Genomic DNA, 12,832 nt, shown 5'->3' with positions numbered 1-12,832 from the left:
CACACACACACACACACACACACACACACACACACACACACACACACACACACATATATATATATAACACCCAGCTTTTTAGAGTCTTTTTTTAATTGATTTGTACAGCTTGAATATACACAACAAATACCAATTTCTTGTAAAAAAATATGCAAATAAAATAAGTGCCTCCCTCAACACTTTCCAAAGTTACAGTATTTAAATGCATACATTTTGTATGTTGGAAAACTTTTTCTGCATGTTTCTGAATTGTGGAAATAGCACCATCTATTGAGAAGTGTGGACATTACTTCTGAAAAGATAAAGCCTTTCAGTCTGCTCATGTTTCTGCTACTAAAACTCTAAGAATTTGAAGATAATTCCCGTCATACTTGTGTTGATGACTGAATGAAAGTGCTTGAAATAATAGTTATGATAATGTCCTTCACAACATTGAGACCGCAATCAGGATACTTGTGTCTTGCATAGTCAGCTCTGTCCTATTTCACAAACAATGAGTGGTGCCGGTTTATCTCTTTACAAACAGTCAGACTTAAATGAGAAAGTAATCACAAGTAATTGATCTAAGTGCAGATGAGGGGATATTAAAAAGAAAGAGATCAATTTGTCACCTTTGATTGCCTTCTTTACTTTCCAAAAACATAAGGGCCCACTTAAGAGCAAGCTATAAAAGTATATAAATTATTTTATTTGCTTTACAATCACCATTATCTTTCATAGAAGTTAAACTGCAAAGGCAAGTGCAAGAGGTACACATTTAATCATAATTGAATTATGACTAAAAAAAATCAAGTTTCTATGACTGACTGTGACAGACTGGCGAGGCACACATTCAGATAATGGAATCATATCAATCAATTTTTGCCTTTGTAGTGGGGAATAAACTGAGTCTGCTCTTTAAAAGTCTCAATGAGCAATTTAATTAAATTAAATAATTAATGCAAATAATTCAGCGGTAGCATGTGTAGAAGGATCATAATTCTAAGATTGGGGATTTAAAAATTGTAGTTAGTACAAGCCAAGGACAATCAGGACATGGTCTCAGAGAATTACAAGGTTAATGTTAATATACCAGTAGTATTATAGAGATTTAAATGTATGAAATGTCAAAAATGTTAACTTCTCGAGTATTGAGATTGAAATACAAACGACGGCATAATTTACAGTCAGAGCTAGTCAGCAGATTTTAGGCGTTTGGATTTGACAGATTACACATAAAATGTATAATTGTGTATAATAAATCACTTAGCAACGAATTGTGTTTCCCCACGAGTTTGTGTTATAGTGTGGTAGTGGTCCTCAGTCATAGTGTTCCCTTTCAGTCAGTACACTACGAGTTATGTCAGTACTGATGAAATGGGGGTTTCACTTAGAAAGCCAGCTGCCTTCAGTCACAATCAAAACGGTACAATGACATGGAAATGTCTTGGGTCTGTGGAATTTGCCTAATGCAAGCCTGCCCCATAGCGTGGGTATAAACGGTGCTGCATAGCAGTCACGCATTTATGTTTCTGCTTCGGAGCCGAGTTTAAACTTGCCTACCTTAGCGATCTTCTCTTCAAGACGAGTATCTCCCCAGAGAGTTGGTGTGATGGCGCATTCCAGTGGCTTCCGCATTGCTGTCGATCTGTGCAGTGGTCTGTGCAGGTCTGTATGTTCTCCCTGGGCGTCTCAGCACTCTGCTTGAGTAAAAACTCCTCCCAAAAAGAGATGCACGTGGCACGTCTTTTTAAAGATGTCTCGCCCGTGCTCCGTTCCTGGGTGTGGTAGGCTGGTTAGTCCGTTTGACGGGCATGAGCGCTGCTTGGTTTGCTTGGGCTTAGTGCATGCTGAGCGGGCGTTCATGGATGCGTCATGTTCCCACTGCGGGAATATGACCATCGCAGTGTTGAGAGCGAGACTCTGTGAACTCCGTGCTGGAGGGAGAGCCCCCTCTACCACACCCCAATCTGATGTCTCCGTGAGAGGCAGCACTTTGGCTGGTGGTCAGGGTGATCTGAGGGTAACGGTGTGGAACAACCCACCGCACGTGCCTCGGGCCGCACCCACCTCCGCAACACTGCCCGTGGTGCTTCCGGATGAAGGCGCTGGTGTTTCCCGGCCTGGGCCCAGTGTCTCATTCGGGGCGCCGGCGGACGACGGCATGTCAATCGCCGCATCTCAAGGCGGGTTTGATTCCTCTGGAAGTGAGGATTCGGCTGTGTTGCCTCCTTCGGGAGTGCCAGCATTGACCCGAGTCTGATCCAGAGCTAACGGCCATACTAGCCCGGGCAGCCGAGAGTGGAATCCTCCGCCGTGTCCCGAGCGCTCAAGGCTCAATGATTGGTATCTGGGGGCGGCCCACGCCGAGCGCACCCGCCAGCCTCCAGTGTCTTTCTTTCCCGAGGTGCATGAAGAGGTGTCGAAGTTGTGGGAGGCTTCATTGTTTTATTGTGACCGCTCGGCAGCCGCTTCTGCCTTCACTGCGATCGATGGGGGCGTGGCTAAAGGGTACACTGGGGTTCCCCCTGTGGAGCGCTCTGTTGCGATGGAACTGTGTACGCAGAGCTCCACCATGTGGCGTGGCGACCCAAAGCACCCCTCCAAAGCCTGTAGGTTCTCAGCCACGCTTGTGGGTAAGGCCTATAGAGCTGTGGGGCAGGCCACGTCAGCTTTGCATTCGATGGCAATCCTTCAAGTCCATCAGGCGAAGGTGCTCAGAGATATGCACGAGCGCAGTGCTGACCCTGCACTTATGCAGGAGCTGCAAGCGGCCACCGACCTCGCCCTACGGGCCATCTATGGCTCAACCTGGCCGAGATGCGTGAGGCTGATAGGATACGGTTTCTGAACACCCCCATCTCCCAGGCTGGGCTATTCGGCAGGGCGTTTGAGGACTTTGCCCAACAGTTCTCAGCCGCTCAGAGACAAACTGAGGCGATCAAGTACATCCTTCCCCGGCGGCCAGCTGCTGCGCCTGTTCCGCCGCCGGCCCAGGTGCCTCAGTCTGCTCCCCGCCAAAGCCGCCCTCCTGCGGCACCCGCCCCTCCCGCTCAGCCACAGCAGCAGCCTCAACCCGGGCCGAAGCGCGGAGGTGCCCGCAGGAAGGCGGCTCAGCCTGTCTCAGCTCCGAAGCCGGTAAAAAGGCAGGCTAAGCGGCGGTCCTGAGACAGGCCACTCGGAGGTGAACTCGGTTCTCTCCAAGGAGACGGTGACAGGACCGCTCCTTCCCCCGGAGGAGGGCTGCGGGAGAATCTTTTGTTCATAAAAAACACCCAACCCTTTTGTTGGTTAACCTCCACGTGTGGCTCCAGGACGGGACGCGGCAGGTTTGAGTGGCCTACCAACCAAGAGAGCCTTCCCATGTAATGTTCGCCATTATCACTTCAGCAAGGGCCTCATCCACAAGACGGGCCTACGCTTCAAAGTGGAACCTCTTTGTCACCTGGTGTGCTTCTCAAGGAGAAGATCCCACCAAATGCCCGGTCGGGGTCCGTGCTCTCCTTCCTCCAGGAAGGGTCCAGGAGAGAAGGCTGTCTCCCTCAACCCTCAAGGTCTACGTGGCGGCAATAGCTGCTCACCATGACCTGCTGGAAGCAAGATCGGTGGGACAGCTCGACCTGGTCCACAGGTTCCTCAGGTGGGCAAGAAGGTTAAATCCACCTCGCCCCCTACAGGTACCCTCTTGGGACCTCGCAGTGGTCCTAACTGCTCTGCGTATGGCTCCCTTCGAGACTCTGCAGACAGCGGAGCTTAAGTTCCTGTCGTTGAAGACAGCGCTCCTTGTTGCTCTGGTATCGATCAAGAGGGTAGGGGACCTGCAGGCATTCTCGGTTGACGAAGCGTGCCTGGAATTCGGGCCGGCTAACTCTCACGTTATCCTGAGACCCCAGCCTGGATATGTGCCCAAGGTTTCTACCACTCCCTTCAGGGACCGGGTAGTAAACCTGCAAGCGCTGCCATTGGAGGAGGCAGACCCAGCCTCGGTACTGCTCTGTCCAGTACGCGCCCTTCGCGCTTACGTAGACAGAACGCGGTGCTTCAGGACCTCAGACCAACTCTTTGTCTGTTACGGAGGGAAGCAGAAAGGAAAGGCTCTCTCCAAGCAGAGGCTGTCCCACCGGATAGTGAAAACCATTGGCCTGGCTTACCAGGTTCAGGGCTTGTCATGACCCCTTGGGGTCAAAGCACACTCTACTAGGAGCGTAGCTGCCTCTTGGGCGTTGGCACGTGGCGCCTCACTGACAGACATTTGTAGAGCTGCTGGGCGACACCGAACACATTCACCAAATTTTTAATATGCGGGTGGAGCCTGTGTCCTCTCGTTTACTCGCCCCACATGGCCAGTAATTGGACACATGCTGGTGTCTTCGCTTGCTGCGCCATTCCCCTCCTAAATGGACCGGAAACGTGCGCTTATATTCACTCAGGTGATCCTATTTCGAAGGCCCTGAGTTCCTCCATCACTGTTGATGCTTGCACCAGAGTGCATGCCCGAATGGTCCTAGCCCTCGTGCCAGGCTAGGTGCCCCGTGTGCACACGTACATTCTCCACGGGAAGTCTCCTTGCGCGTGTATTGCTTTGGTCTTGCGAAGGACATGGCAAGGGTCCTTGGCAAGACCCTTGCCATCCCTGGGGTTGAAAAACTTTCCAACCTGTGGCTGGATACTCCAGGTTCTTCCGTATGCATCCCAGAGGGGGGTCATACGCGTAGTCCTAAGTCCTCCCTACGGGTAGGCGTTGTGATCACGTTTCTCCAAGTGGGATCCGCTTCCCAGTGTACCTTGGTAGCTGAGCCGGTCGCTCGTCGTCTTAAACTCCAAGGCAGTGTGCTCAGGGCAGCCCAGAATGCTGGAAGACATCACTGTGGCGTGATTAGACTGGACCCCCATTTCGTCAGTACTGACGTAACTCATAACTCATAGTGAACTGACTGAAAGGGAATGTCTCAGTTACGTATGCAACCCTCGTTCCCTGAAGGAAGGGAACGGAGACGTTACGTCCCCATGCCACATCTGCTGTGCCGCTCTGATGGCCGGGGCAGCAGGCCTCGGCTCCTCAGCAGGTAAAGCCGGGTGCACACTGTGCGATTTTGGCCACGATTTGGCCGTCTGAGACAAATTTAGGAAATCCTAAAAGATTCCTCAGATCCTAGGCTAAAATCTGACGTCTTTGGTCGTTAGTTTGACATGTTCACCGGCCGCCGATTAATGAGCTCTGCGATCAAATTTTACCTCAGACGAAATTCTGGCAGTGTCAGAAGATTTGGCACAGAATCCTGCAGTGTGACTTCTCCTACGACAACAGTCAAATATCTCGGTTTTTCAAGACAAACTATGACCAAAACGAGAGCTAGAGATTTATTTGTAGCCAGCATTTCAGTCCCGCGTGTAATGCAGCTCACTGTCACCCAACGCGTCATTCATTGATGATATAAAGCTCTGGGTGAGATTTCTTGCGCGCGTCCGTTTTTAGCGCGCCTAAACTATCGTGCAGTCTGACATTAATGACAACTGAGATCTTACAGTGTGACACAGGGATCATGTTCGTACAGTCTGACAAGGGACATTCGCAAAGGATTTTGAAAATCGCACAGTGTGCAGGACCCATAACATAAATGTGTGACTGCTATGCAATGCCGTTTATACCCACACTGTGGGGCGGGCTTGCATTAGGCAAATTCCGCAGACCCATGACATTTCCATGTCATTGGATCGTTTTGATTGAGATTAAAGACAGCTGGCTTTCTAAGCGAAACCCCCATTTCGTCAGTTTGCAGGGAACGAGGGTTACATACGTAACCGAGACGTTTTCAAATCTATTCACCTTTTTAAAATGGTGAGTGGTTTAGTTGGAAGATCATCAGAGTGTTTTAAGGTACCTGTCGTGAGGCACTGCAATGAAAGGGGGAACAATCAAAGTAATGCTATTACATGAAGTTCACCTCTGCAATTACTGCAAGGCCCTCTTGGTTATAAAGCTTCTGATACTAAAACTCAAATATAAAATTGTAGGAAATCAAGAGTAGAAAAGGTAAAGATTGTGCACAATTTTTGGAAACAAAAAAAGTTTGTTTTTCACATCAAAACGAGTGTCTCTCTTTTGTTTTAATATAACTCTGATCCTATTCATCTGAAAGAAGAAAGTCATATACACCTAGGATAACTTGAGGGTGAGTAAATCATCTGATTATTTTCACTTTTGGGTGAACTAGCGATTTAACCCAGAGCTTGGATAACCAGTCCAGTGAGTCCCATGGCAAACCTTTCATTTGGTTTCATATTTGTAAAATGCCAGGATATGGAACAGCATTTTGGCCATTGTCCTCAGCAACATTGATTTGATTTCCCAGACAGGCCTGATTCTGCAAGACATAAGTATCATGAATGCAGTCTTTATATAAGCGTATTTATCACTTACAGCTCACTTGATTCACAATAATTGAACAAAGTACAGATGAAGTGATATTGAGAAAGTTCATGGGGTGATGTTTGTTGTTTTGAGATCTGTCTCCAGCGTACTCGGAGCTGATGAGTTTAACATTTCTTCAAATCAACACAAACACTCAAGGTGATGTATTTACCTAAAAGATAAAATAAATCTGCATTCATTGACGTTGTGAATCTGACTGAGTCAAGGTACACCAGTGATGATCAAACATGTTTATTCTCTCCACCCACAATTGAGATGAATAAATAGGGTCTGCACTCAACTATCAGCACTAGACACTGCTTGAGCTTCTATCATCTTACAAAGGGAAAATCTTTTAGACCATTCTTCAACTGCCCATCTTCTTCTAGCTACTAAAAATGAAGTGGTTTCTGCTCTTCTCTGAATGGTTCCTGGACTGGGCTCGTGGCACATACTGGTACATTTTTGGCAGGAGAAGTGGACTGTGCAAGACGCCCATCAGTCCTCAAAGTTCATTAGCTATAGATGAAAAGAAAAAGAACAGAGTACTTCAAAAAGGTAAGTAAGCTTTAGTTTAGAGGGATTGAATGGTAAAACAACTTGATCACAACTATGTGTACAACTGACTAATTCTCTATTTCATAACCTACAGAATTTGATGAATTTGAAGTGCCCCAAAACTTGGATGTCATTGTGATTGGCAGCGGTATTGGTGGTTTAACTGCAGCAGTAACTTTAGCCAAACTAGGAAAGAAAGTCCTGGTGTTGGAGCAAGACAAGAAGGCAGGAGGCCTGTGTAAGACCTTCAATGTGAAAGACTATGAGTTTGACTGTGGTAAGATCCTCAACGATGTTCATGGAGATGTATGAATGATTGCTTGATGAAGTGCTGAATGCATTTTAATAATTGCATGATGTACTGTTGTCATCTAGGCTTCCATTATGTTGGACAACTTCATGAGAACAGCTTGCTGAAAGTTGCATTGGATCTGCTCACTGACGGTCAGGTGCATTTTGCTGAGCAGGCTTCCCATGTGGACACGGTTGTTATTGGTAAAGGAGCTCAATGTAAAAAATACACCATTTACAGTGGCAAGAAGCAGATGGAGGCTCATCTTAAGACACAGTTTCCCAATGACTCTAAAGCTGTAGAGGAGCTCTTCAAAATAATGAAGGTATTTAGTTTGATGGCTCTGGAGTTTTATTTATCAGGCATTATGGTTTTCTCACATTGTCTTTGCCTTCTAGATCTGTTCCCAGAAGATCCATCTGCTCTGTATGCTGAAGATGGTCCCACTGTGGTTTGCTCGCTTCATATTGTGGAGTGGAATCGCTGACTTGATCTCCCCAATTTTCAGATACTCCCGCACCAGTACAACAGACATAGTCAAGTCTTTTACCAGCAACTGTGACCTCCTCACTGTGTTTTCTCAAATATTTTATGGTAAGAGAATAGAATGTCTATTTTGTTATTTTAAACTTATTTTGCATTCTTTGAAAAGTTTTAACTAGAATCACTGTTTTTCTTCTGAAGGTGTCCCACCAAAACAAGCCAGCTGCATGATCGACGCCCTTTTCCTGCACCACTCCAAGCGTGGTGTGTATTATCCTGAAGGTGGTGCTAGTGAGATCCCGTACCACATGATTCAGGTTTTGGAAAAGCATGGAGGAAAAGTCCTGGTCAATGCTCCTGTGTCTAGCATTCTAGTTGATGGAAAACAAATGGCAATTGGTGAGTTTCTGGTCTGATTGTTAAACAACAATAGACCTTCAAAAGCCACATTGGAATTCAATATGGGTTCTCCATTACATAGTTGGCTTCAATACAAGCAGATAGATGAAACAATTACCCAAGTGATTGGGTGATTGGTACTAGTGGATCTAACTTATTTGGTACTTTAGCCACCTGGGATGATTTTATTGCTTGAGGCCTGTGGGTGTGAATTAACATTTTAGTACATTTTAATAAACCAGGTTCTGTCTCTTATGTTGCATTCTTAAAATTTCTTCTATTTTGACTTTTTTTTTGTCTGACCAGGAGTGGCTTTGAAGACAGAGGGTGAAGAAGTTATTGAAGTTCGGGCTCCTGTGATCATTTCAAATGTTGGTATGTTCACCACTTTCAAGAAGCTTCTGCCTCCAAGGATCCAATCAAATCCAGGTAAGTGAATGATCTGCAACTTCAAAGAGAGTTATGAACCATACAGCACATGAAATTGTCATGTGATGGTCTGGGTAACACATGTATCTCCTGCTCCTTTCAGAGATCCAGGACTTTCTTCATATAATGAAACCAGGCAAAGGCTTTTTCCAGGTGTTTGCAGGCTTTAATGCCACTAAGGAAGAACTGGGCATCTCCTCAACCAACACGCGACTCTATAAGAGCAACAATATGGATCAAATGTAAGTGTATAAGTCCACCTGTCAGTCTTCAATGCTGTTAAAGTATGTGTGTTTACAGGAGGAGAATAAACCATAATATGTGTACATGATTAGGATGGAAGAATACTTTGATTCAGACAAGGAAGATGCTCCTGATAACATCCCCATGATGTATGTATCCTTCCCCTCTGCAAAGGATCCCACCTCATGTACCCGTTTTCCAGGTCTTCCATATGTCCTTTTTACATACTCTCTTCTTCAGATTTATTTTTTATTTTTTTACAATCAGAACCATAAAATCTTTTTTTTTGTCAATATCTATTTGCTTTTTAGGGCAGTCGCGCATGGTGATCCATACTATGGTCAATCCAAAGTGGTTTGGCCAGTGGAACAATGTCAATGAGACTGAAAGAGGACAAGAATATGAAAGCTACACGATGAGATTTGCTAATCATCTCTTTGATTGGGCTTGTGTCCACTTTCCCAAGCTAAAAGAGAAGGTACATTTGTCTTGTGTCACATTTGAGTGCTGCTTGATAACCAAACTCTAAAAAAAGCTAAAAGCTGTGATAAGTGATCTGTGTTTATTTTCCTTCTGTAGTTGGTGTTGTTGCATGCAGTCAGTCCCATCAACATGCATGGGCTTGAGGCCACACATGGGTCCATGCTGTCTGCAGAACACAGTTTGGAGCGCTTCCAGCCTCTGAACATTGCCAAGATCAGGTGTAACACTCCCGTCAAGAACCTCTACCTGTCAGGTAATATTCAAAGTTTAAGTTTTAAGAAGTGTGTTAAATGGACACAGCTATGAAGGAAGTCATTTTTCTTGGATCAGCTTTCATTATTCAAAAATATATTGGACTTCTTAATGCCGTAATTGACCAGTTAGAATTATTCAGAGAGCCTTAAAATAACATTGCATATTTGATAGTGTATCAAAGGATTTAGACAGTACCATATTTTGTGTAATGTACTCATACATGTCTTTTCTTGTGTTTAATCTCAGGGCAAGATGTCTTCTCTGCTGGTTACTCCGGTGCTTTACATGGTGGTCTTCTCTGTGCTTCAAGTGTTGTGGATCACTGTCTGTACATTGACCTTCTGCTCCTCCAAAAGAAACTGAAGAAGAAGGCATACAAGAAACTAGAGTGAGAAAACTGTAGAATAACAGTGAGTAGCTACTCAGATGAATGTATCAATTTTGAATTTTCATTTTTATTTCAAAGTTTCATTTCCATTTTAGTATGTTTTTAATATGTAAAAACAGAAGATCAAACTGTGAGGCCTTTTCAGTGTCGTTTTCTAAAACTCATATATTTAGTGACATAAATTGCTTGCTTTAATTAAGGATCAAAATGCTACAAAATCAAGGTAAATGTCAATAGCCTACAAAGCTTGACTTTGAATAACTCAGTTTTACATTTGTATTTAATGAATGTTTGCAGTGATGTATTTACCTGTTCTCCAGGCATATAATGTTCTAGATTAGTACCATTTTGATGTACATTTGTCTGTTGTGCTGCACATTATGTTGCAGTTATCTTTGCTATAGCAATATTTTAATAAACATGCTAATGATGCCATTCAAAATGTGTTGTAAAATATTTTAATATTTGGTCTGTTGCTTTCTCCTTTTAAAAATATACAAATGACCAGACAGCCAGTGTTTGCCATTAGCAATATAATAAATAAATGGACTGTGGGCCTACCATCTAATACTAAAACTGCTCTACATGAGTCTTAGAAGTGAGTCTTTGTCTATATATGCAAAAGGTCCAACAGCTGTCATTTGTTATGTGCAATGGAAAGGCGAATATTACAGTGTGTAATATAGTTTTTTATAAATTGTAAACTTTCTGCAAAGTTGTAAAGTTGAAAGTGCAAATCAAGTTTTCTTCCGAAAGAATGAATCGACTCTGAACCGCCTTTAAAAGTTGTTTTTGTTGCAAATCTTATTGTGTGACAGAAACGTCATTTACATAATGTTATGCTGTAAGCTGTCCCGCCACAAACAACTTGACCAGCCTTCAAATGTCCCTTGACGATGCTTCTCAAATCTAAAGGATGGAGCGAGATTTGTTTGACAAACATTTCCCTGATAGAGTTCTCGCATGTGCACCAAAATAAATTAGAAATACACATTGGTTTGATGATAGATGTAAACTTGATACACTGAATAAAAAGGAAAACACACATTGTCCAATTTATTTAATCTTGTTATTTGCAATCTACGCAAAAAAATTGTGTTTCTCTTCTAAACGTGATTTCTTTGCTATCGATTAATATAATTCTCTAAAATGTGCAATCTACTAGATTACATTATTCGGGGTAAATGTGAACCAATTAAGTACTCCAACATGATTTTTGCTGAAACTGTAATTTCCAGCATGCTTTGTGAGAAGACGAGAAGACTTGACGAGAAGAGTAAAATTGTTGAACTTAAGTGTTATTTTAGGTGTTTTTGGGCAAAATTAGATAAGGGGGAGACTTTATATTGTTAAATAGTGTTTGATGTTTAATTATGTTGGAATAATTAGAACCATTTAAATAACACTGGGTTACCATAGTGGAGAAGAGCGGAGCGATTGCTTAGTCTGTGGATTGAGACGGCACATATTCATAGCACTTGACATGTTCATTACATGCTATTGCTGAATAACAGAATGAAAGCTACAGTCTTATAAATCAGTCAAGTGACCATACAAATATACAAAAACAAAATAAGCTTGTGATTCGATTAAAGAGGCAGGGTCTCAAGCCCCCTGTGCATACCACTGTTGTTAGGAAGCCAAATTAAAATCATTTTGAGATTATGCAATTGGGTTACTTAAAAATGACTTCATTCCATGATGTTGAAGTTATATGAACAAATCATGTTTGATTAATTAATTGAATCATGTGAAAGCAATGTACATGATTAAATCATGTAAATCCAACACACCTTTTTTTCAGTGTAATGCTTATGGTCAGGAATTACAGTTGAAACATCTTACAATGTACCTCAAACTGAGTAGTGTATGACAGAGGAGTCATCCTTGTGTTGGAGGTTTGGGTATAACTAGTTGTTCCAATGTTTGATCATCAAAATTGATATGGTAAAATCAATGTCATCGTTACTCTCTTTACAGCGGCTTTATCTGAAAACCTAGGCAGTGGTTTGTTGCCTCACTGCCTTATCAGGCAATGACTAAGCATTTGCGCATGAAGGCACTGATTTTGGACACACTTCTGAGGCAGCATAACAGTTTAATGATCTACAGCAAAACAGAGAGCTTTGGTAAGAACCAAGTAAATATTTAATTGAATGTGAAGTGGAATGAAAAGTGGAAAATGTTGGTCAAAAACACACATTTACACAAATAGACCAGCAACCACAGCTTTCAGATGCCATCTTTCTTTTTCTAGCTCAACTGTCATTGAATGGAACGCATAGGATTGTGGGATATCAAAGGCAGCGAAGGATACATTTAAAGCTGCGTTCAAAAAGCGATTAGATAATATGAGAAAATGAAACATATTTTTTTACCTTTTTTGATGCCCTTAAACCTGTTGTAGGAGACCTCCAAAACAAAATTAAGAGCCCCTTTTAAAATGACTCTTCTATAATCAATAAAAAATTGCTTTTGATTTGTAAATCATTGCACATGGTGCTTTGGATGCCCGAATTGCCTACACACACAAATTCAAACGCTTTCAATTACCATTGTATGTAGTTGTCCAGCTGTCATGAAATCAACCAGGGAATCGTAATGTCTGTATTTACACAAGCATATTTTCAAAGTAAATCATTCAATAATCTGATTATACCTAATATAATTTACAAAGAAATATCCAAGTTAAGATGAAGTAATATTAAAGAGATTGCATTAGTGTAAGCTGATAAGAAGGAAAGGTAGAGAAACAAAAAGTAAACTTGCATTACCACACTAGTTCACATTTTAGGCAAAACAGCTGTTAATCGTTATAAGCAACTAATGCAAAGCAATCAGATGGAATTAAGTGTCTCCACCCACAATTCAGACTAATAAATAGGGCCTTAACTCAATCACCAGTACTAAG

General features: G+C 42.9%; 1 protein-coding gene across 1 annotated transcript; it reads left to right on the top strand.

Annotated features, from left to right (window-relative positions):
* Positions 1-6,774: 6,774 nt before the first annotated feature.
* Positions 6,775-10,258, top strand: LOC137075633 (inactive all-trans-retinol 13,14-reductase-like). Its single transcript, XM_067444449.1, has 11 exons — positions 6,775-6,949; positions 7,044-7,226; positions 7,325-7,566; positions 7,640-7,835; positions 7,926-8,123; positions 8,430-8,552; positions 8,656-8,794; positions 8,888-8,997; positions 9,107-9,273; positions 9,375-9,531; positions 9,780-10,258. Exons 1-11 carry the CDS (start codon positions 6,790-6,792, stop codon positions 9,923-9,925), a joined length of 1,821 nt encoding a protein of 606 aa, XP_067300550.1. The 5' UTR covers positions 6,775-6,789; the 3' UTR covers positions 9,926-10,258.
* The last annotated feature ends 2,574 nt before the right edge of the window (positions 10,259-12,832 follow it).

The sequence above is a fragment of the Pseudorasbora parva genome, chromosome 5 (assembly GCF_024679245.1).
Source record: "Pseudorasbora parva isolate DD20220531a chromosome 5, ASM2467924v1, whole genome shotgun sequence".
Classification (NCBI taxonomy): Eukaryota; Metazoa; Chordata; class Actinopteri; order Cypriniformes; family Gobionidae; genus Pseudorasbora; species Pseudorasbora parva.
This window is presented reverse-complemented; position numbering and strand designations above follow the sequence as displayed.

Coding starts and splice junctions, on each gene's coding strand:
- LOC137075633 (XM_067444449.1), top strand. CDS start 6,790: ATGAAGTGGTTTCTGCTCTTCTCTGAATGGTTCCTGGACTGGGCTCGT. Junction 7,836..7,925: donor GTTTTCTCAAATATTTTATG/GTAAGAGAATAG, acceptor TTTCTTCTGAAG/GTGTCCCACCAAAACAAGCC. Junction 8,795..8,887: donor AGCAACAATATGGATCAAAT/GTAAGTGTATAA, acceptor GTACATGATTAG/GATGGAAGAATACTTTGATT.